Source organism: Cydia strobilella, chromosome Z (assembly GCF_947568885.1).
Source record: "Cydia strobilella chromosome Z, ilCydStro3.1, whole genome shotgun sequence".
NCBI lineage: Eukaryota > Metazoa > Arthropoda > Insecta > Lepidoptera > Tortricidae > Cydia > Cydia strobilella.
The window spans coordinates 9,021,688-9,048,312 of record NC_086068.1 but is presented as its reverse complement, the minus strand read 5'-3'; the positions used below and the strand labels follow the sequence as shown (position 1 = coordinate 9,048,312).

The 26,625-nt window shown below is 36.9% G+C and overlaps 1 protein-coding gene across 1 annotated transcript in view; it reads left to right on the top strand.

Annotated features, from left to right (window-relative positions):
* LOC134754480 (ankyrin repeat domain-containing protein SOWAHB) overlaps positions 1 to 26,625 on the top strand; it is a 107,010-nt gene that overhangs the window by 49,872 nt on the left and 30,513 nt on the right. The window contains exons 5-6 of the mRNA XM_063690813.1: positions 16,268 to 16,279; positions 26,166 to 26,168. Of these exons, the coding sequence (XP_063546883.1) occupies positions 16,268 to 16,279; positions 26,166 to 26,168 (15 nt within the window). The remainder of the gene's footprint in view (positions 1 to 16,267; positions 16,280 to 26,165; positions 26,169 to 26,625) is intronic.

Here is a 26,625-nt window from a genome sequence, read left to right as displayed (position 1 = left end):
TCGGATTATTTATCTCCGGCCCGGCGGAGTGTATCATCCGCCTGCTATTGTGGCAATCGATCAGCGCGCTGGCTAAATTGATTATTTATTCAGGCTCAGTTAAATATTCGAGCCGACCGCGTTATTTGTAGACAGGAAGCAGTTAAATACTTATTAAAATGTTAAGTGTTAAGTGTCCCGTCGTCGTTTTTGCTAAGATTTTTAATTTATAGCTGTCATATCAGACATCGTATATTGGTACGGGTCAGTTGTTGTTCTACATTCATTTGCGATTAGACCAGCCAAAATTAAGCATCCCATTTTTCTCTTTAAATATTATAATCTCCCGAACTATTTTTACCTTACCTACAGCTATATATGTGCGCTAACAATTCAACAAGTACTTAATGAGAACGAACAATGCTGAGCCCCCGCAATATCTCAGGAATGGTTTTAACAAAACGCTAGAACCAAAATACTGGCAACGTGTCCCTTTATAATTATTATACTCGAAGATCCTCCCGTGTTTTACACAGGCCGGGAGAGGGCACGGCCGCATGACCTCCGGGCCAACGGGGATAAGTACACACCGCACTCGGGTGGAAATATAAAACATGTTCATTATTTTAAGGCTAATTGGGAGGCCGCTTGCAGCGAAGTAGGTGCGATACCGCCGCAACCCGCCCACGGCGGTACCGAATTTGTGCGAATATAACGGCCTCATTACGCTATAAATGCGCGCGTATAGACACTGTTTCTGCATTAAGCTGAAGTACTACATGTGCTTTTTCAGTATATCTTCATATACGATGCGAGCGCTCCCAGCTTAATACACTCCACAATGTGTACTGGTTTGAAATTCCACAAAAATATCTCAATTTATCAGACAAGGGTGAACATTGAGCAGTAGTGGATCGCTTTTAATTTGAACGAGTTACGAATGGTTTTTATGTCGCTATCGTTCCTCGGTAAACCCTTATTTATAAATACTTTCTTTCTAATAATTAAGTTAGTAAATAGCCGGGCAAGTTTAGGCGGTATTTATTCTCGTCTTTGATGATCCCGCCCGAGGCGTATACGTTATTGCGAAACTTTTATATTTTGTTTGAGATTGGGAGTTGTTTGACTGAAAAGCATCTCTTTTTTGAATAAAATACAAAAGAACTTCACCGAGAACAACCCTTGCGTTAAGATTGGGCACTCTTTAAGCCAAAACTTTTAATTAATTAAAATTAAAAGGGATGAATTGCGAAATCTTTTGACGCCTTTCGTTTTTGTATACATATTTATCAATAACTAAAGTGGGCTTTCAATCTTCATGAAAAACTTATAGCGGCAGAAGGAACTGACAAAATTTTCTTGCTTTTAATAAATGACAAAAAGTGGGTACGTAAATCCCATTTGCTAAGGAACATTTTCCATGTTTGTTCTCATTATAACGTCTGTATATACTAAGACACCGAGCGTTGCTTCTTATTTGAACAATATTTTTTTATTTTGCTGCCTATTTACCTACTTATTGGTTTAGAATTTAAAGGGGGTCATTTAAACAGATTTAAATGTTAATATAAGGGGGCAAAGTTGTTATGTAAGTCTTTATACTATTTATTGATACCCAAAACTAGCGAAATATTCCAAAATAGAACCACTAGCGTTATGTTCGATAAGTGGAATCTTGAGCGTTGCGCGAGTTTCAATTCAAGGCACGAGGGTTAAGCAAACTTTAATACCGACAAAAATATATTTTTTTCACCACACCAACGCGAGGAAAGATTACATCTCCTTCCAATATACGTTCACTGAGGTTACTGTAAATATGTATAGTACAAAATCGGCCCAGCTAATGTGATTTAGTGCACAATGAATCAATAATATATTTAAATCACTAACGAGCGATGATATTGTAAAATCAAGATTCATTACTTGTTGATCATAACTTTAAACGACTATTGCAATAGTGTAAGAGCCGGTTGCATCGAACAGTCTGTCAGCGTTATCGAAGTTCATTGAAATATGGTCGTATGAAAAGTTTAATAATTCTCCATGGTATGAGAGCAGTCACTGCCATGTTTAACGTTGATCCGTTGATTGAAGTCGAGTGTTACAGACCAGTCGGTAAGCAATACCTATTGACAAATAACTACCTACTAATTTCGGAATGAAAACCAAATACGTCACACCACAGCTCACTTAAAAGAAAGATAGACTTCAGTATTTGTCGTATGGCATATGTACATGTCACTGGATTACAATGTAAAAAGAAAAACTTAGTTAGTTAGAATTTCGCCCTTCCCAGTTACGCGACTGCTTCATCTGACAGGATCTTAAAATCGTCTACATAGCCTGTGTATCTAGTGAGAGGGCATTCCAGAATGATGTAGTTGATGGTTGACTTCAGTACTTATTGTCCTCCGATGCTTGATTTGCTAGTGAACTTAATTTCTTATCTTCAAATAATTAATGCTCATATATTAGTCCAACCTTTCCAACTTTATTAGTGTACTGACTCGGTGGATTTCAGTTTGGGGTTATCTTCAAATGGAAGTAACAATTCTCGTCACAAATTGAAATCAGTAAACCCTTTGGGGACATGTAATCCAAGTCACAACCAGTAAAATATGCTCCCTTCCAATTTCGGTTCTAATTCAAAGCAAGGACTGAATAGTCGCAGCATAAATTTTATGGCCAGTACCGTGAGTTCATACAAACTTCAGATGAACATAGGTAAAGTGATTTATGATAGGTACGCTTGCATTTATTTATTTGTACTGGCGTATAGAAAACCGTATGCGATAAAGTAAAATTGAATTTAAATGATTTCCGCAAATTACAAGAAAAAAATAACAAAGTGAAAGTTTGACAATTATTATACCTACAATGCTCATGTAACGCAGCGTAGGTACTACGTAGGAGAATAACACGCGAACGCGAAGCGAAGCGATGCGACGCGGGGTGAATCAATCCTTTGATACCTATACGCCGCGCCGCTTCGCTTCGCGTTAGCGAGTTGTTCGCTTACGTAAGACGCAGCGTAACGAAGCAAAAAGGCGGGTTTTACCTAACCTTGAATCAACAAAATGTAACAAACTAAGAATATTTTAAATTATACTTTAATCATACGTTTTCCTCTATTTTCTGTATTATAGGTTTAGCAACAATATTTATAGGTACAACAACGGCCACGAAGTTGCCGCAGCTAATTTATTACTTATTGTATTGTCGAAAACTATGAGCGAATAATTAGTGACTATATCGTCAACATAAGGTTTGCGCACTTGAGATACTGTACATTTTTTCTTACTTCGCGTCATAGTGAAGTATAGTCTGAGCTCTAGCAGCGCGGAACCAAGGGCGGCCGATAGTTAATCACTATTCGCATCTGTGATGAAGTGTGGCTCGATTGTAATTACTTCGTGTGTTGATTTTAGCTTTATCACGAGGCGAAGGGGTCTGCCGGCTCCGCAACGGAATATTGAATTTATTCCTCCAGAGATACTTTATACAATTACCGGTCAGTCAGGAGGTGCCGCAACGGGAACCTATTAAAATATGGGAGATAAGATCAAATTTTTAGTGCGGAGGAGGTGGGTTGGGCGCGCTATAGACCGAGAGTCGTCATCTTAAATCCTAAAATGATTAAATTTACAGAAATCATTTCAAATATACATGGTGTATGCGACTATGATTATATTGTATGATAATACTCCCGATATGTTTTCTTAGTACGATTATATCTATTTATTCCTAACTGGTGCTTAGTGGTACTAGTAATAAATACCTATATCTAGAATTAAGTCATTAGAAATCGGGACTCCCAAGATTACAAATGGTGTGAAATATTAACACTTACAAGTTAATGTTATAATAGATCCCCATATTTCCATATTTGCAAAGGCGATACAAAATTCGTCACTGTAACAAAAGAAACATTTCCAGTTAGTATTTGATAACGAGCCATGGAGCGTAGCATTTAGGTGTCAAATTGGTGGATCGAGTCCGGAACACCACCCTACGCTCCAAGACCCAAATTGTTGATGTAGCTCGGAAGCCGACAAGCTTAAATGGGACTGGTCTGCCGAATGCCGAATGAGTTGGGGGGCAAAATAACTACGGAGTGGGAGCCCGAAAACTCGAATCGGGGATCTGGCAGACCCCGCCGGCGATGGCGGGATGTACTGGGCTCTTTCTTGAAGGAGTGGCACTAGATAGAGATCAGTGGAGAAATTGAGGGAGGCCTTTGCCCAGCAAAGGGAACACGACAGGCTCCAACCAAATAATAATAATAATTTAATAAAAAAAGAGAATTCAGGTCAATTCGCAAGCATCTAAAGCAGTATTTTCGTTTTTGTTTTTAATGATCATAATTCATAAATTGTCTGAAAGTTTCAAAAATTATACGATTATTTTATTCCTGAATGGTAATGTGTCACAAAATGCTTACCTAATTAATATTTTGATAAAATATAAAAGCGCTTTTAGTGTTTTGCTAACAAGTCAGTAATGAACTAACTCGGTAATGTTAACTCCACATGGTACAAAGTTAATTAAAAGCCGAATTTAATTTTTCAATGGCAGCGAATTTTCAGTTGCGTTGTTATTTAAGCAGCCAGCGAAATCTACTCTTAATACATCTTTAAATACGTAAGCTGGGCTCTCGGTCTATTATAAACGAGGCTCGGATGCCAGCTTCCTCGCGCTCTCGCATAATATATTCTTATATCTACAATTGTTTCTAATTATGAATTGATCAAACATTCAATTGGATTTTGTTTGTAATTAACTCGAAATGTTTGTTCTTATTTGTAATTTGTTATTTAATTGGCTTCTGATCAGTGATCGAAGTGTTTTAGGGGCACGTTCTTGTTAGCTTATCAACCTACCTGCTTAGATATCGCTGGTAACTTTTCCAGGACAAAAAAACACAGTAAAATGTTTGAAACCTATCGTAGTTATGAGATCATACACTCGACTATATCGATGTTAATTGAATGCATTAGGTATCTCGGAACCGAGTCTGAATAAGGTAACATTTTACGAATTCAGCTGCTATAGTTTTCCGCAAAATAATTTTTTTTGTTACTTTATGACTACATAAAAATGTATTTTTGCTAGTCCTAATCAAGCATTAGTTGCTGTGCAAACATCAAATTTACACAAATAACAACAAAACATGCTTTCGTTAATGAGAACATGCTACAAGTCCAAAGCAAACCCAGGCAGTGAAACAAAATTCTTCTGTCGTCTCAACAGCTATAAACACTAAACGACTGGGAGGCGGCCAGACGGAGTGACTAACTGCCTTAGGCCTCCATCTGCGTAATATACGGCGGAGACTGAATATAGTTTTTAATTAGGATCGCCTACCGGCCCTGGGTTCTATTTGTTTAACAAAACGCAAGTTAAAACGAGATGCCCAGATAACCGCTATCACGAATGTTTGAGCCGTCGTCTTATTTGCGAATCAGCCGTTAGGGAGATTTACGCGCCTGCCACCGGCCGGGTTAACTGCCACAATCAATTGACTAAATAGATAGAATTAACAGCATGGAAACAGGACCTGAATAATTTTCATTGCCGCTACCTACTTAAAATACTTACACCATCCAATGGGCTCGAGATATTTGTTACTAAATTTGCATTTTTAAGTATCGTCCGCCTGTTTAAATGGGGAATTTTGCTCCCTTACTCTCTTGTCTATTTGTTGTAGCCGAAAAGTTGGGAAGTCATGTGCGTCATAATAAGATTAATGGTGTAGCCGTCATCGCAAATTAAAGTTCTCTTGAAGTTTTTAATAAGGTCTTTGTCAACAAAAGTTTTCAATTTATGTAAATTGCTAAGTTTGAAGCGAGTCGGCGAGATATGGTCTGGAAGCGTCATCACCCGGTCGGTTATCGTGCCGCGCATCGTGTTATGCGATTGAAAAATGGTTTGTAATCAAAACACAAATCGATAACTGATGGGGGCTTAGAATAAGAATGCGACCGCGGCTGCAGGCGCCGGGGCCCGGTCGGCCGGCCTCAGCCCAATCTGTAAGTTTCAATTAAGCCTTTCCTATGTTCGCTACCGCCGTTGAATTGGCCCAATGAACAACTCGTTTTGCATAAATGCCCGCCAGCTGTTTACAATAATCGATGATATGTTTTTACGAGTTACATTTTCAATTTATTGATATTCATTCTTGGTCGGACAATTTATTTGTATTGATGTTTAAGACTTCTGTTTGTTTTTATAGCAGCGCGTTGACGGTTTTACGGCGGGCGCGCTGTGCCAGCTGATATATCGGCGATTCGCTAATTATTTCATTAAGATTTTCTACAAACGCGCATACGTCATCGGCGTCTATTTGAAAAATGCCGTTTCATTCATGACTCCTCGGTAATGTAAACAAACGTGGCGAAGGAAGAATACAATGGACTAAAAGGAATAAAAACCCGAGTTAAGAGGGACTTATTGTTTCCTCTGTTAGGCGCCCATTCTGATTTGTAAGTTGTTTTGTTGGGTCTCCAAATCCTGTTGAAACGTAACCTCTGGAGGCAATGACTCCGGATAGGCGCAACTAACCGACAACAGCGAGTTGGGAACAGTTTTTCACGGCCGGTAAGATAAGTGCATTTGCTTGTCGCGACAAGGCGCGCCGTGGCGATCGCATCGCACTCTGCCTCAATGGGCGTCCGTTCTTTATTTATATAACGCGTTGCTGTAGGTAATTAACTATAGTAAAAAGATGTAAAGCTTGATTTATTTCTTATTGTATTTTTGTTGTTGCCGATTTTGGGCAATACGTGGATGTAGGTACATATACATAAGGAAAGTAATTTTATAATAACAATAGCAAACTGTCTGTCATAAAGTCATACCTACTTAATAAAATATTGAAACTGGTAATCTTGCTTTTCAAACTAGAAGTCATTTCGCGTTTGTGAATATTTTGAATTTTTGATACTAGATTAATAGAACATTTAAAATGCTAGGTAGGGTTTGTGTTGAGCTGCGGAGCACTCGTTTACGACCGAGCGAGACGCCACACCAGATTGTCAATCAAAAGGTTAAGAATCCCCGACGCCAAGAATAATTCGTCGGATGCTTTTCGCCATTAAGTCATATAAATCTTCGTCCGGTTTGTCTTCGTGCGGTTAATTTATGACCGTTCAAAAATCCCCGATCGCATTCCGCCTCTCCACCGCAATGTTCCGAATACCAATAAAATCGATTTACTTAATGATCCCTCTGCGTGGTAACCGCACTTTTTAGCATCTTAATGCTGCGCACATGATTCCGTGAATACAATTTGTCATCACAAATAAAATATATTGCTTTCTTTTCTCTTTTGATGGATGATAAGTGTATATCATTTAATCAAGAGCTATTAAAAGTTGTCAAAAGGAAAAACTGCTAGGGAAACATCGATAAATTATATCAAGTTCATAAATAAATTACCATGTACCGATATAGTTACACAGTGTAACATCTCAAGCGGAACGGATAAGCACAGCTAACGCGATAATGCCGAAACAAACAAATAGAATGGCGAGGGAACGGAACGAAAATTGAACGGAGCGTTGATAAAATAAGAGAATTTAGGAGTATAACGTGAGGAATGAGACATCGACGCAAGAGTGCAGAGGCGGTCGAGCAGCTGACACCTGTCATCACGCTATTTATTAGTCGCTCCGAAATAAAGTTACGCGCGGACAAAACGAACACACGACACTCTATTAACGACACCCTGAGGTGCCCGCGGCCACGCCGCTTACTCTTCCCAATTACCGACAATTATACTCCAAATTCAGTTAAAAATTATTACCCCAATTGTCCGAATACTTTGTAATGCCATGGCTTTAAAGCACTATTAAAACCGTTATCAGCTTTACGACGGACGATCAACGGTTCTTTTAAACGATTTTATATTTGTAATTGCCGTGTTGAGTGTCTTAATCTAGAAAGATTTGTGGCTTATCAGCTTTGTTGATTCATAAATATCAATTAACGTATAATTATTAAATTCAGCATTCAAAATAATGTCTTTAAATTAAGGTGTGCTAGAACTCTTAAGTGCTCCTACCGACGACGGGCGGTAAGAAATGTGCACTTTTGTCACGTTACAATCGCACTTAAGATAAGATTAACAAAAAATACACGGAAAACAATCTAAATTAAAACATCAAGTTCACAGTCCCTTATTTTCCTAATTTGTCAGAATCGGATATTTGAAAATGGCCCGTTTTTTTGTAGAAACAATGTCCCGACGGTTTCAAAATACGTAATGTATTCGTCTTGTTGATTTATTATTCTAGTTTTGAATGTAAGTAATATATGCCACACGCAAAAGAGATTTCAATAACCCTGGTTATAGATAGAGGTGTCGGTGGGTACCGTCACCAAAGAACACTTCGCCCACTTGACTGTCAGTACGCTGTCCTTATTTCAAAGTAATAGGGTTGTGTTCAAGTATTACTAACACTCGATCCGCTATAATGCTGATGCTGACTGTACTTGCACTGTTCTAACGCTTAATAACTGTCGACGAATGTTTGCCTCACTGCCGCGACTCTGCTTTCGATAATAAATTACCTCCTTATTTTAGAAATCCTCATTCAACACACTTCTAACCATATGAGCGTATCATTTGCACATATTTTTCCAAGTCTGACTAATTATATTGCGTCGAAACGTTTCTTGATTGAGATTAATAGAAGTATATTTTTCTGTTGAAAGACAGGACTGTTTTATTCAATGAACAAATTAAATGTTTCTGTAATATTTTACAAGTAGATTTATTTTATTTTGCCTAGCATAAATTATACGTTTGAAGAAAGAATATAAAGACATAAGTATGTTTTCAGTGGATATAACAATGAAAAAGGTGGTTTATCTTGTAAAGTTGATTACTATTTACTAAGAAGATAATGTTACACATAGCATCTGCGCGCTTACAAAGGTCAAACATATTCGGTTCGCAAAATGAATACTAGGCTAAGTTGATTTATCGAATAGAGGTGAATTATCGGGCAAGAGGCCGCGCTCGGTCGCCGTCATTACGCCCTCATCTTTGTACACGCATGGACCCACTGATGGGATATTAAGGCTATTACCCAGCGAAATTGGCCCAGCAACCGCTGAGGAAGCTACCCGAGACCTATTAGCGGTATTACATATTTCATATGATCCGCCATCGCCAGCGATTATGGGTGTATTAAAACGCCGTCCAACCGTCTCCCGATCATGGGAATATGCACGGCCGCGAGTTTTATCTACGTTTTTTACAGTTTAGTTGGTAATTCGGCCCTTACGAGAACGCTGTACATTATGGGTGCCTACTATTCGGAGTTTTTAATGGTTTATATTATGTTTTCTTTTACTTGGAGCGTGAGAGCGGTTGCGGTTAGTTCAATAGGTAAATGTTATTAGTTACTAAATTCATAATTTTACATTTAAGGGAAACGTGCTATGAAATGGCCAATCTTCGCTAAACAATATATTTAAAAGTAGCTTCTGCCCGCGACTTTGTCTGCGTGGGATGATGATGGTAATTGATAACAACTATCCTATATACTTCCTCGGGCCTAAAACTATCTCCATATCAAATTTCATCTAAATCGGTAGATACAGGGGTTTAAGTGTGACGAGTAGGATGGGCCGATTTTGTATGAAGAAAAATAAAAAAGTAATTGTGTAGAGTTATGAAACCACGATGCAAGTGAAAATTTTTTTCGGATTACAGATAGGCATTTAACTGAAAATATTCGGAAAATTATTCGATTTAGGGTGTTAAAATCGCGTTTTTAATCTCTGCTGATTCCTCGTTCCGTACTTCTGATTTTGTAATAGGTACACGCTCAATGTTTTTTTTAATGAGAATAATATTGAACTTTTGTATATGCTGTTTCTTTAACTGGTTATTTGGCAGTTAGTTGATGCTTTTAAGTGTCGGCACCCAGTATTCGCGCAAGTCCAAAAATGAGTTAGCATAGCTTTTGGTTTTCAAAGAGGTCAGATACTAAACATACTAGTACTATGCCTTATGGGAAACGGTCGAAGAGATAGTTCAGATCCAGAAACCGCTACCAATTTTTAGTGTTGTTGGGCATGGTACTGGATCTCCAAAACTGCCGGGAGACAGCGGCGCCGACCATCTACTTCAGTGGAATAACGTCATCAAAATGACTCCCGCTTCGTTGCGAATATTACATTTTGCACCCAAACTATGCATTGCACATACACGTGTGGGGTATTAAACGAAAGCCAGTGAAATAATATATATTTCACTAATACACTATGTACCAAAATATACAAGAGTTTAAGAGAAATTTAAAAATAAATAAAAATGATGAAAATAAAATTTCGATTATTTTGGTTTTTCAACCAAACCAAAAGTCGGACGTTAAAGCAATGTACTACAAAATTAAAGCTGATGTCTCAAGCTATACACTGATATCAAAATAATCAAAATCAGACCAAAAATGTGAAAATTATGCATCAAAATGTAGGTATTTGCTAGAACAAAATGCATTAAAGTTAAAAAAATCGAAATTGGTCATTTTCAGGATAATCCGCATAAGCTTCTAGTATGTTATTAGCAATATAAAAAGGATCATAAAACTTCTGGGAGACAATTTCTATAGTGCCTGAGTAACAAATAATGGCGTCATACATGTGACCGCTGCCGAAATTTGCTAAATCTAAATTATAACTAATACCATGAGTCATACATACACGTGTGCTACATCAAACGAAAGGTTATTAAATATATTATGATTCGTTAATACATTATTTATAAAAACAATGTATATTTTAGGGGCTACAAACAAAGAAAAACCACTTTTTTTGAGAAAAGTTCGTGTATATATATTTTATAGCTCAACTAAAAATGTTATAACAACGTTGCGTCTAATATAAAAGAAACCAGTTATTCAACTATACGTCACAGCTTAAATTTTTAATTTCTGATAAAAACTGTGGAAGTAGTACAAAAAAAAAACTCAAGCGCGCCAACAATTCTACCTTAATGCGCTCATATTATGCAAAGAATAGTTCTAATTATGGGGTATTAAATGAAAGAACATTACATAAAATACATGAAAACGACATTTTGGAGTGGAATCATAATTTATAAAATGAATTTGAAAAAAGAAAAAAATTTTTTTTTGACAGAAGCAAGTACAAAATAGGTGTTGAAGTCCCTGACTTCTGAGCTAGGTATAAAAAACCTGTTACAGAAGTCAGAGTCCTCTCCCAGACAATAGAAATAGGCAGAATTTGCTGTCTACGTGTAATGTATTGTTTACATGGAACTACTGAACTGATTTTGATAAATGAGGCGTCAATTCATTCGCCTTTGTAGCCCAGGTGCACAAAACTTAAATTTTAACCGACTTTCGAAGGAGGAGATTAGGTACGAAACGAAACCGTTGTTTTGCTTATTTATCAAATAAATTCATTTTATTAATTATAATTCCACTCCAAAATATCGTTTTCATGTGTTTTATGTAATGTTCTTTCATTTAATACCCGATAATTAGGACTATTCTTTGCATAATATGAGCGCATTAAGGTAGAATTGTTGGCGCGCTTTAGTTTTTTTTGTACAACTTCCACAGTTTTTATCAGAAATTAAAAATTTAAGCTGTGACGTATAGTTGAATAACTGGTTTCTTTTATATTAGACGCAACGTTGTTATAACGTTTTTAGTTGAGCCATAAAATATATATACACGAACTTTTCTAAAAAAAGTGGTTTTTCTTTGTTTGTAGCTCCTAAAATATACATTGCTTTTATAAATAATGTATTAACGAATCATAATATATTTAATAACCTTTCGTTTGATATAGCACACGTGTATGTATGACTCATGGTGTAGTTATAATTTAGATTTTGCAAATTTCGGCTTCGATCACATGTATGACGCCATTATTTGTTACTCAGGCAGTATAGAGATTGTCTCCCAGTAGTTTTATGATCCTTTTTATATTGCTAATAACATACTAGAAGCTTATGCGGATTATCCTGAAAATGACCAATTTCGATTTTTTTAACTTTAATGCATTTGTTCTAGCAAATACCTACATTTTGATGCATAATTTTCACATTTTTGGTCTGATGTTGATTATTTTGGTATCAGTGTATGGCTTGAGACATCATCTTTAATTTTGTAGTACATTGCTTTAACGTCCGACTTTCGGTTTGGTTGAAAAACCAAAATAATCGAATTTTTTTTTTCATCACGTTTATTTATTTTTAAACTTCTCTTAAACTATTGTATATTTTGGTACATAGTGTATCAGTGAAATATATAATATTTTATTGGCTTTCGTTTAATACCCCACACGTGTATGTGCAATGCATAGTTTGGGTGCAAAATGCAATATTCGCAACGAGGCGGGAGTCATTTTGATGACGTCATTCCGCTGAAGTAGATGGCCGGCGCCGCTGTCTCCCGGCAGTTTTGGAGACCCAGTACCATGCCCAACAACATACTAAAATTTGGTAGCGGTTTCCGGATCTGAACTATATTCCCATAAGGCAGTGCACTAATACGGCATAAAAATGTATGGCAAAAATTTCATTTTTGGTACAAGCTTTTATCGCAGTTTTTAATTATGAACAAGTTTGGGAACAAATCAAATTATTTTATTAAATATTTTGATTTGTGTTTTTTAAGTAGTCACACTACTATATATAAATTAAAAACTGTAAAAGATGTCATATATTAAAGAAAAAGTGACGAAGCCCTCCAGTGGTGAAGGCCGGATTCGAACCGGCGTCTTTAGCTATCGCGGCTAACGCCATGAACCCCTAGGCCACCTAGCCAGGTGTTTGTAATTATGTAGTGTATATAATATGGACTACTTGTCTGAAATAAATGATACAATACAATACAATAATATTACATTGTCGTATGCAGAATTTCAGCTCAATCGGGAAGTGGGTCAAAGTTAGCTTTCAAGATATGACCAACACTAACATACATACATACATACATACTAACAGGGCAAGTTAAATAAAAATACTTTAAATTAAACGAGTTCAGCAATAGGTATTATTCTGTTAATTTAATAAAAATTTGATAATAATTAATAATAATAATAATAAGTTGCGCCTGTGAACGGGTTCCAGCAGGCGTTCTACATGACATTAAAGCTCTCCAAGGGGCCTCTACGTGTTGGATTTATATCCCCACGCAAGCCTATCAAAAGACCGGGATGCATAGGCCCGTGATATCCAAGGATATACAAACAATAATAATAATTTTAATTTTGAATTTTATAATTTTATTGTACCATTGTAGTTTTATTATTTTATTGACAGTGTTACATTTAAGTATCTTTGTGCTCATCCGGTTGTGTCTGTGTTTGTAACTTAGTTCTGTATTACTAAATAATTATTAACAATATAGGTAGTCTTGTAAGTTTTGTACATGTACCTAATTACTAACACTTTTATGGGCTTTGCCTGAAATAAATGGTTTATTATTATTATTTGTATCTCCTTCTGGATTTCACGGGCCTATAAATCCCGGTCTTTTGATAGGCTTGCGTGGGGATATAAATCCAACACGTAGAGGCCCCTTGGAGAGCTTTAATGTCATGTAGAATGCCTGCTGGAACCCGTTCACAGGTGCAACAATAGACACCCATGAACCGGTCGTAGCAGGCATTGGGACTATTGTAGAAAAAGTGAACAGTATACCGGTTTATGGATTGAAGTTTGGCTGGTCAAAAGATTGGGCTATTGCTGAGAGGTCCGGACACCTGCCATAACAATGTCTGTACACGTTATCGAGGCAGGCGGTGACTCGCCGCTGACTAGATGGGCCCCTGAAACTGCCGTCGTAAAGACGACCAGGAGCAACACCGGTGTGAGCGGCTCAGGGGTGTCGAGAGGTGTGCGCCGCTTTCTACCCAGTGGCTGTTACCAGCCACTGTGCCAACTCGCGTCTTATGCATCTTTCACTTCCACCCCTGGAGCATATAGCTCTTACGACTCCCCTCTGGACGGCCAATGAAGGCAAGCCAGAGCTGAGAGTCCTGCGGGTCCCCTTGGGGTCCACTCCGACCGACGAAGACTCGCCGGAGACGGAGACCCTGACCGACTCTCTGGAGCACTCGGGTCCGTGGGGTCGTCACTCCCCAACAGCTCGCCACAAGCTGCCCTGCATATACATAGCATATACCCAAGCGTTTATTATTATTATTATATTATTTTGTTAATTTAATAAAAATTTGATAATAATTAATACCCTCCAATAAGTCGTGCAAAACACAACTACGAGTATAAAATTTGCACGTGAAACACGAGAATCGAAGTAATGCATGAATTTAGCTATTGGTAACATAATACAAAAATTGTGTTGTGTTAAAAGTCATAATTTGCAAAACACTTAAATTGTGATATTTTAGGCAATTTAGGCATATTTTGATGTGTTTTGCTTAACAATACTTTTAACAATATGTTTTTATGTACACATCAATGTTGGCACCGGAAATATGTAAAATGGCTTTATTTGAAAAGCACCTATATAATCTTTCTCGATATCTACATAAAATTACGCATTATTTAAGTGGCATTGCATTGCTCTTTTCTAAAATGTACACCATCGGCCCACCCTAGTGTAAACAGACAGACGGCTAGAGTTGTTATCGCATTTAGGTATAATATTAGGTATAATTGGGATAGTAGGGATCAGTAGGGATTTACAATTCAGGAAGTTCCCAGGTTAAAGCTAAAATTCAGATTTATTATAAGCGTATCGTTTCTTCATAAATTTATAATAACTTTAAGATCTAGTTATCTAAGAGGTCATATAAATAGATACATAAACCCTTCGAAGGATACATAGAAGGAAATAGATACATTATAATTATTTACGTCGGAAGGGAGGGAGCCCATGCGATATCTTTCCGTATAAATCGTTCTGCTATTTTCTGCGGAGGGAAACGTGCACACAGTCGCACTTCTCACTCACTACATACAAAATCCAATCTGTAATGACGACACAAATACATAGAAATGACACACGTCAAAGACGAATCTTGCACACCTCGATCTCTTTTTGTGTACGGATGAGTCACAACACGCACCGCACTAGTTGTGTGCATGCCCAGTTGGGCATGTGCTTCGGCAGAGGGAAAATAGTGCGAATGGTTCCCAATATTGTTCGTAGCATATACCCATTCTTTCGTTATCAACGTTCTTGTAATACGTTGTATAATTATCAACCCCAAAACTTAGCGACTTGATCCGATTTTCGGGGTGTGATTCAGCTTCCTCAATTTTGATGTCGCAATTCTGCGCTTCTTTATTTAACATTTAGGGGAGAGTCGGCTATATTGTACCGCCAAGGTTAATCGTATCACGTCTAGATTTTCTATTAAGTGACCTAGTTTATTAACATGTTGGGTAAGAAACGATACTCCAGTAATATTACTCTCAGTAGTCTGACCAGAAACGGCATACGGCTAAAAACGAATAGATAAAAGAGAGAAAAATATATTATTTTCGTCGGTCTTGAGTCTTGATCAAGTTTAACTTATGATCAAGTTTTAACTATTAATATAAACCGATCTCTTACGTGAGTTTTAAAATCCGTCCAAAATTTATGCTTATATTTCCTAGTAGTTCCTAAAAACTTAGTCGCTTTAAATCGTAGATAGTATTTTTGATTTGTATCAGTACGATTTCAGTGTCTGGCAATAAGTGTTTGATATTAAACCTACATAAGATGTTTTATATTCTTCTAACTAGATAAACCTATTTTCCATACTTAGGTATGTGTGACCGTTATTGTATCAAGTTTCAGACTACGTATGCTCTTATAATTAGTGATTTATTGATGTTTTATTATTGTTGAACCAATTTCGAAAGGTCCGGCAATCTTGTCCTTAAAACAATGCGGCTTCAAAATTGTATTAAAAAGTTAACAATTTCATTAATCGATTCTCAAGATTATAGCTCGGCAGCGCAATTTTCACAAGAAGTGTAACCTTAATAACAATTCCAAGCGCTAATGCAAGCAACATAATTGGAGCACTGAAATTTGGACTAAAATGCACCACGGCCTTTAATGGAACACTGACTGCTAACATTTTCAACCTCACATCTCTTACATGTCTGCTTTTGAAGTTTAGACTTTATTCCTACAATAAGAGGTTGATAATTAAGTTAAGTAAGTGATATTAAAATGAGATCGGGAAATAGAGCACTGGATATTGATGCTAAGTAATAACGGAGCTCCAAACAAATCGATTTTGTTTTGTGAACCCTACTTAAATGTGTTTCTTGTTGTTTCAGGATCCTTTTACGGTAAGTTTGGAAGTTTTACAACGAGTTTGACACTGTTTTGTGAGTACTACCCATTTATCAACAGTATTTGAAAGATAAATAGTTAATTCCATAATTAGATTTTTTAAAAGTATATAATTAATGTTTAATGAATATTAATGGTGCTACTATAACATTATGTAACAACATAATACACATTACTGTTTGAAGTATTAGAACAAATTAAATTATTTGCAGAACATATCAGGGGGCGCCATAACAGCCTTTAGTAAGAAGTGCATATACTTGGAAAAATTCGACCTTTGCCGCCGTGGCCCGGTGGCCGAATGGCACAGGCACCTCCCGCCATAGCATAGGACGCTGGTTTGATTCCAGCTTAGGGCACTGGAGGCCTTGGTAACTTTTTCTTAGTATATGACATTTATTTCAGTTTATAATATAAACACTATCAATACTATCATGCTGTCCTTGTCACACGATGGTCAACTACAACGGGTCTAACACAGCAAACCGCACGACTAAAATCATGAGTGAGAAAACCTACGTTTCTGTTCCTAATTCATGGATAAATCTTATCTGCACCTCAATGCACATATGTGTATTTGAATTTTAATTATTTTGGACAGGTTTTACACTTTGTCGTTTGATTAGGGTCGTGTTCCTAATTTGTGTACCAAAAATATTTTTAGGGTTTAGCTTTTAAGGTCAGATACCCCTACGTACCATGGTGCGAAAAAGTAATGTTTTGCCTCCTTTTGGGTTATTTCCACTAGTTACCAGCAAGTTGTTACCAGTGGGATTTTTTTTCCCACCTTTTACCACCGGTAACTGGCCAAAACAGTCGGTGGGGAGTCGTTTCTTATAAACGCCAGCATACACTCTTTTTTTGATAAATGTCGCCGTTCATTGTCATGGTGTAGATAAACAAGCGACTTCTTTTTCCACAGTCACACATTGAATGTCCAAGAAAATAGATTTTTGAGAACATTTTTATTCATTTTACAATGTTCAGAAACATCTGTTCATTTATTATTTGTTAGTATAAAACTCTTGCCCAGGAATTTGTTTAAAGTCTGCTTTTATGTATATCTCGTTGTCTATCACCCTGCTTTCTCGTAAAGAGAATGTTGTAAGGGTAAACGTGGCATTGTTGCCACACATTTTGGAATGTGCTATTATCGTATTATCCAGAAGATAGGCTTTGAATAGACTTGGACATTGTAGAAATTTCCATTCCGGTGCATGCGACACTAAACTCAAAATACACGTCAAATACTACCAATATTAAAAAAAACTATCCTCATAACAAATGAAACCGAAATGAACTTGTTACCGAAATGAATCGTTCTCGATTTGCACTTTCCTCAATATTTGCCTCCTTTTGGGTTATTTCCACTAGTTACCAGCAAGTTGTTACCAGTGGGATTTTTTTTCCCACCTTTTACCACCGGTAACTGGCCAAAACAGTCGGTGGGGAGTCGTTTCTTATAAACGCCAGCATACACTCTTTTTTTGATAAATGTCGCCGTTCATTGTCATGGTGTAGATAAACAAGCGACTTCTTTTTCCACAGTCACACATTGAATGTCCAAGAAAATAGATTTTTGAGAACATTTTTATTCATTTTACAATGTTCAGAAACATCTGTTCATTTATTATTTGTTAGTATAAAACTCTTGCCCAGGAATTTGTTTAAAGTCTGCTTTTATGTATATCTCGTTGTCTATCACCCTGCTTTCTCGTAAAGAGAATGTTGTAAGGGTAAACGTGGCATTGTTGCCACACATTTTGGAATGTGCTATTATCGTATTATCCAGAAGATAGGCTTTGAATAGACTTGGACATTGTAGAAATTTCCATTCCGGTGCATGCGACACTAAACTCAAAATACACGTCAAATACTACCAATATTAAAAAAAACTATCCTCATAACAAATGAAACCGAAATGAACTTGTTACCGAAATGAATCGTTCTCGATTTGCACTTTCCTCAATATTTGCCTCCTTTTGGGTTATTTCCACTAGTTACCAGCAAGTTGTTACCAGTGGGATTTTTTTTCCCACCTTTTACCACCGGTAACTGGCCAAAACAGTCGGTGGGGAGTCGTTTCTTATAAACGCCAGTATACACTCTTTTTTTGATAAATGTCGCCGTTCATTGTCATGGTGTAGATAAACAAGCGACTTCTTTTTCCATAGTCACACATTGAATGACCAAGAAAATAGTTTTTTGAGAACATTTTTATTCATTTTATATGTTCAGAAACATCTGTTCATTTATTATTTGTTGGTATAAAACTCTTGCCCAGGAATTTGTTTAGTCTGCTTTTATGTATATCTCGTTGTCTATCACCCTGCATTCTCGTAAAGAGAATGTTGTAAGGTTAAACGTGGCATTGTTGCCACACATTTAGAAATGTGCTATTATCGTATTATCCAGAAGATAGGCTTTGAATAGACTTGGACATTGTAGAAATTTCCATTCCGGTGCATGCGACACTAAACTCAAAATACACGTCAAATACTACCAATACATACATACACATGGTTGCCTCTTCGCATCACTGAACAACGGATTTTTTATGCGACTGTCTTGGAACTTGGCTTCTCGCCTTAGTTTATGTAGGAAGCGCACTAAGGTTGGCTTGTGCGGCATGCGAATATTTAGCCGTTGATGCCAGCCCTCGACCGGATTATTATTGCGGTGTTTTTCTTGAGTGCAACTCAATCTATTATGGGCTCCTAATTCCAACCAAGTATCTTCCATGTAATTTTTGAACAGAAGGAATTCATTTCTTACTGGAGACTAAGTAATGTCACCCAAAAATCTCCGACATCTCCGGTATCTCCGACTTCGGCAACTGCGGTATCACAGTTGAGTAAATTTGCGGCCCTCGCGGGTAGTATCCATTTTTATTGATACTGCTTTCTTAAAAACCGCACGATTAAAATGAAAATAGCATCCTGTCAACTCACAGTTCGGGTACACTGATTCACATGCATTGAATTGCGCTAATTAATAGTCTCATTTAAACTTATGTATAAATTACTCCCATTTCATCTCGAAGAAACGTGAAAAATCTCGTATAAGTGTTTTGTCTTTATTCGGGAGTGACGCGAACAGTACAGGTACAACATTGGTTGTAGTGTTGCTGGCGCCTATGTTAGCGTGTATAGTGTACAATTGACAAAATGGTTTTAGCTTCCTGTTATAGGTTCCATCACCGAAGTATTGTATTGGTTTTTCCTTTGATTTTCTCATATATTCGGTGCTCAAATGCTCAAATGTTCGTCGAAAAAATTTAAATGTTCTCCGTGTCTCCATCTTCCACTGCCAGAAATTCGTGGGCCAATAAATCATGTACCTATACTTTGACATTTTCTAACCGATTAAACTCCGTATTATTTTGGTTCGGCAACTTCTGGCTGGCCCTATACATATAAAGAACTTCTTACTTCATCAAAAGATCACATACTAGAGCTGGAATCGGCTTCATGCAAATTTTCTTTACTGGTGTCATCTTCCTGCATACTTCTATCTTACAAGAATCTATGGCAATATTGCGTATGTTCTCATTTTAGTGTCTCTTACAGACATGGTCACTTACCTTTAGTACCGTGTCTTTATTTTTGTTTAATGTCGCGGATGCGAAGCAACCTGTAGGGCCATTCGCACATTTCCAATTATTAGAATTTTTGTTGTTGTGACTAAAATTATACCTGTGCCCGTCATAAAGGAGAGCGGGCGCCCTTTTTGGTTCTCAATAAAAATAATTTCGCTGCTAGAACTCCTCTTGGCCATTGCGCATCTCAAGAAACAATAAATTTTCTTCTTCATTTTTAAGTGGCCAATGTTAAGATAGCATCTGAAGTGGCAGTTTACACGAGGTTTTTTTCTATTAAAACATGACAATCAAGAATTTGGATTTTGGGAAAAGGCCGTTTTGTGAATCAATCAATATGGAAATCGGGTGTTCTGTGATTGAAATTTAGAGTATTTTGGGAAAATAGCCTTCTGTGTATCGGTTTTTATGAGCTGAATCAGTCCATTTGGAATTGGCCCATATTGAGAAAAGTGCGTGCGAATAGTTTTTTTAAATATTGGTAGTATTTGACGGTTGTTATATTTTGAGTTTAGTGTCGCATGCACCAGAAAGGAATTTTCGTATATTAACAGAGAAACTCAGATAATTTGATTATGTGGATTTTCGTTTTTTTATTATGATCAACTGAAAAACTGTGTGAGGATAGGTGCCTTCTGTATAGGTTAGATACCCCAGACATTCTATAACCCGGGGAATTCCATTCTTTATTCAACGTTATCTGAATAGTAAAATCAACTATGATGAACATATTCCTACTCAATATATGTACTATTTATGATAGGATATTTATATGCTCACTGGAAACCATTTCAGTCCAGATATCTTTTTCTTATTATTTTCTTTTTGTAACTTGCAACCCACCAATTTCTGGCTTACGAGCCGTTTTAATACAAGGCAAAGCGAAGATTGTGGGGACATTTTAGTACGATATCTCTGTACGAGTAAGAATCCATTTATTACATCACACGTTTAGAGGGGGAGGGGAGTCAAGAAAATGTGACATGTTGTGACAAGGGGGAGGGGGGAGTCACAAACTTTGTGACGTCACTTTAACTTATTTAAATTACATTATTCGCTGTACAGTTAAATAACAAGTTCTTGGAAGGATAATCGTTTTTATTCGTTTATCTACACACATATCATAAACCATCTATGATTCCTTCAAAATCCGTAAATAATGGCCAACATTAAGATAAACTGTTTTGTTACAGCAAATTTTTTATCTGTGAAAATGTTATTATTGCTAAATAATAACATCGATGTCGATAATATTATTTTATTCAAATTTCGAACATCTCTGAAAAACAAAGAAATTTGATTTGACCCCTATTCTAATATCAGTCGAGATGACGTTTTATTCGAAATGAAATGTCAATTGCATACAAATTTGACAAATCTCGCTTGTTAGTTGGCATCGAACGATATGGCAATCGACCCCCACTCTAGTTTGTCTCTGAATTAAAAAAAAACTACGGATGCGTAACATGCGTGAAAAAAGTTTTCTTTGCCGCCATTTGACGTGCAGTTTATCTTTTAATTAGTTTGTAAGTAAAAAATAATTTGTTTTGTTGTTTTTAAAGTAACTCTAGCAAAAGTTTCGTGTAAAATGTGCGATAAAGATATTTCGGAGACGCCACCTCATATCCGCGAATTCCGCCAGAGAGCAACTATGCCCCAATGTTGGCTGTAATATGAGGTTAGTGAATATATCATAGAAAGTTTATAATATGTGTGTAGATAAAGCAGTGTATGTAACTGTACATAATTAGGCATTAAAACACTCGTGTGATTCTATTATGAAACTCACTACGTTCGTTTCATAAAACCACACTCGAGTTTTAATGCCTTTCATTATGTAGCAGTCACATAAACTACTATTAATTTACTTTTCTAATCAGTTTTAGGTTACAAAATTAGTATTATTTATTTTATTAAAAAATATTTTGATAAAATATTAATAGTACTTAATTCGATTTGCCGATTTCGTTGAAAAAATGTGACGTCACACCAGGGGGGATGTGTTTGCCAAATGTGACCAAGTGTGACAAGGAGGGGTGGAGGGGTAGGGGTAGAAATTCATGTGACGTAATTAATGGATGAACCCTAACTTGGCATTGGATTTTCTACATGTTCGTGCAATACGTTCGTGTTGTTGATGTTGTTTGTTTTTGCCAACGAATGAATAAAAGACAAAAATAAATTTTGACATATTATGGGATAGGTATTTAGTTCCTTGTGATCAACTACTTGTTTAACAAGTTTCTTACGTGAAACATGGACATATACAATAGCCATTTAAACATGCCTAAGTGCTGGCTTGTTAAAACTACAATATTTTGCAACACTACGTAAATTTGTCAGTGTTAACTGACGGAAGATGACGCGACTTGCATCGTGACGGTTTGACGGTCAGTTGTGCTAGCCCCACAATAGGTTACTTATATGTAAACTTTCTAATGTTTTTGTGATTTTGAATAATATTTGCATAATGTATAATGTGAATTTATTTTGTATCTTTCTCGGACACGCTGGCGCCGTTTACTGATCACAACAGGGTGTAAGTATAAATCATCTATATTTTCAGTACCTACCTGTATATATAGTATATATATGTCACTTAAATCATAAAAAAAATCATGTAATAGAAACTCAACAATTACCTATTAGAAAATAACTAGTTTTTTTATGGCAAGGCTAACCTATATGTCATTTCGTAGGTACATTATTTAATACTTTTGAAACTCGAAAGTAAATGACGCCTCTCTGCCTTGTAACTTGTGGGTCAATTAATCCTTTTATTTAAAATATGGTCGGTTTAAACCTCGTTTGCTTAGGCAGCATTTAAAACACTGTCCAAAAGGCCGCAAGCTGCAACTGAGTGTCTGATGATGACAACCTGAAGACTAGTTTGTGAAAGTAAGTTGACTCGAACTTTTACGTACAGTCGAAGGCAAAAATATCGATCCAGACAAATGGCTCAAAAATATGTGACGACACGACTTTATTGTCTAAAGTGTAAGAGCGTACACATATTTTTAAACTTTGGACATGTATATATATATATATATATTTATGCCCTTGACTGTACACGATACCATAGACTTTAATATTATTTACTTGTATAATATTTCTATTACAGTACAAATAATCGTATAAAAATGAGGCAAAAAAAACATGTAGATAAAAATTCTTGGTGGTAACAATGGGATCAAGACTACTCGCACAGATACCTATCTGAGATTCTGCCAAAGGTCGTGTATTCTGCCAAAACTCCTAGTAACCCCAACCATCATTCGCCAATGCGAATACCTTGCGTTCCCTAACATCCATAACACATATAGACATCTTAAGTGTCTCTTGTCTGATTGACACATATATCACTTCGCTGTCAGGCTATATACCCAGTAATCTACATACGTACTCAGGTCGACATGACAATAATTAGTCTGGTTGAAGACGCATCGCCCCGCGTACACTAATTGACGTACATGCAAACGCAATCAATATGACGCGCCGACGGATGTTGCTTCGAGGCACCGCGTCCTGCACTTTGCTTGCTGGGCTTTGTTCAAAATTAATTCGGGGCACGGTAAAAAAAAAAACAATACAATCGCAGGTGTACTAGTCGCGGAGCGTCCACAGAACTCTATTTAATCGGCTTGCCTATTTACATATAGGACGTCCTACATTTCAGACAAAAAGTGAGTCCGTTCAATAGTTTTGGAGTTTATCGCGAACATACGCAGCGGGGGGACTTTGTTTTATAAGATGTATAGATACAGAGATTACAGAAAAAAAAACAGTAAACAGACTTGTTACAAATATCTTCTAGCTGAGCGATACCAATTCATTCACTGACATTATTCTAGACACCCATGGTTATGACTTCTCACTGCCGTTCACTCCTACAATACAAGGTTTAGATTCGTTTATTATCCTGTGTTACTTGTGGTATAGTAGACTGGTTACCAGATTCTTCACCCCGCCCTCATTCATCCCACCTGAAATCCACATTGATAAAAGTCTTTAATATAAATTAACAGTTAAGTTATGCAAGCGGGCACACATTTGCTTTACTATTAGACGAACCGAACAATGTTTGTAAGTCTTGTTTGTACTTATTTTAGACTGTTGGCGAAGCAGTTTCAAGGCCGATTTCTAGTAGAAACAAATTATTCAGTTTCTTTGATTAGTGTAAGTTTTTACATCTTGCTAACATCCATGACATTTGGAAGTCTTAAATATTCTTGAACTTATCTGAAATTTTTCGTCGCTTATGGAGTACGCCCTAGTATAATAACCCTTTTTCGTTTCCATGTATTTCATAAATTAGGAGAAGGTTTTTTGACTATGTAGTTTTACGGCCGGTTGCCACCTGACGCCAAGGCTGTGACCCTCCTGGAGGGCCCGGAAGCCGCCGTTGACCGTGAGGTTCCTCCGCCGCCTTTCCTACTGAGCACTCCAACCAAAGAGTTCAGCACTGCAGCGACCTAGATTCCAAGATGTCGGAGAAGCCCGCTGCAGGGGTGTGGTTTCGGAGTTTCCATCTCTGCGGGAGCTATTTCAGTATTTCACTCCTACCCTCCAGGTGTCATTTGCAGGACATCCTGGCGAGCACTCCCCTATCCGCCACCTGGGGACGCGTTCTCTAGGGGTGAGGCTCCCCATAAGGCTGCAGTCTAAAAACCGGCCAAGTTCGAGTCAGACTCGCGTTCCAAGGGTTCCGTACATTACATAATTTAAAAAATGTATTTTTTATGCGAAATGTCTTTAAAAAACCCGTAGAAGTCGGATCAAAAACTAAGTAATTAAGTCCGACTCACGCTTGACTGCACATTTCTAATAGGTTTTCCGGTGATCTATAGCTAAAGATCTATTTTGTGTATTTTTTTTTCAAAATTTTTGGCCCAGTAGTTTCGGAGATAAAGGGGGGGGAATGGTCATTTTTTGCCTATTTTCTTGAATAACTTCTAAACTGTTTGTCCTAAAATTATATAAAAGATATATTTGAGATTCTCACAATGAGCTCTTTCATTTGATATGTAACACGATATAGTTTGACAAACTTTATTTTTTAATTTTCTCATTTACCCCCCAAAAGTGGGCCCCCGTGTTTAAAATTAATTTGTTTACGTTACATGTCCATCTTTGGGTCACAAACTTACATATGTGTACCAAATTTCAACTTAATTGGTTCAGTAGTTTTGGAGAAAATAGGCTGTGACAGACGGACAGACAGACAGACAGACGCACGAGTGATCCTATAAGGGTTCCGTTTTTTCCTTTTGAGGAACCCTTAAAACTATTAAAGATAAATTACGAGTAAGTCGATAATTTTTCCCGCCGTCTCCATCATCTGTTTAGTTAGTTATTGACTGGTCAGCTTCCTGTTAACTACAGTTTTTGCGAAAACCGCGTGGACAGAAGTGAACATTTTTGTATGGAAACTTGCAACTATAAATGCATTTTTATCGAAACTAGTGCACGTAAAATGAACTCAAAATCAGTATATCAAATCGACTTCATTTTTTGCAAGCTTTCTAATGATACCCCACACGATTCAGCATACCCTTCCCCCCCCCATTCAGCCCCCTATATTTCCCCTTAAAAAAGAAATAAGCGGTTTTCATTTATTCACATTATTAGTGGTAGTAGTTGCTATAACTGTTCCGGTATCTACGTCAAACGGGTCTCCGAGAAAATTGCATTTAACCGATTTCCAAGACCGAAGTGATCCCATAAGAGCTTCGTAATTAAAGTTTTGTACAGAGCTATAATAACCATAATATTTATATTACCTTGTTTTATTTAGGTACATCTATAGTGCTGACATAGCTATTTATGCAACAAGTGCGGAAAGTGTATGATCACCGACGAGTGGAATTTTATTCACGAGCGAGCAAAGCGAGCGAGTGTATAAAGGAATACGAGTCGGAAATCATCTTTACGCACGTGTATCATACGATGTTTTACTATGCATTGTGCGAAAAAATAAAAAAACCATATCATGGCAAATAAGTTTAATTATTAAAAGGAGTGTTTTAAATCGACACGAATAGCGAATTACCTATTCGCACGTGTATCGTACAACGTTTTACAGTACATATGGCCCTTTATACTTTCGACATATGCACGAAAAGTGCTCTTTTCCGCACTAGTGCGAGAAAGTAGCACCATATGCTCTGTAAAAAAAATTGAAAAAATAAAGCACTAGTGCGGAAAAGTAGTACTTTCCGCATGATATGGCTCCGTAGGAAACGCACTTTTCGAGCACATGCATTGTAAAGTTACATACGAAATAGTACGTTTATAATGTTTATATATGTTATTGAAATTTGAAATTTAAAATAAATTGTTGTTTTTATCATACGGTACGTTTCTATTTTTCCAGTGTTGGTAACTTAACACCGAAGATACTTATTTTATGGTCCGTCTCTGAACACAACATTGCTTTTTAAAGTCACGGAATAAAATGACCTTTTACAATTTACACGTTAAAGTGGACGGAAGTGGAATAAGTTTATTGACTCCTAACAGTGATGTAGAAAGGTTCCGTTTAATTTATGTCAAGTACTTAAAAAAAGAGAATATACCTAATTTAAGAGAAAAAAACATACATAATATATGTATAAAGTCATGAGGTGGTGGTGGACTGCAACGCTAATTGTTCCTTTAACTATAACATTTTGCTTTTTGTTTTGACACATGCTCGTCTAGCTTTTTTTGTTTTATCTATTTGTGTACAACCCCACCTCATGATAC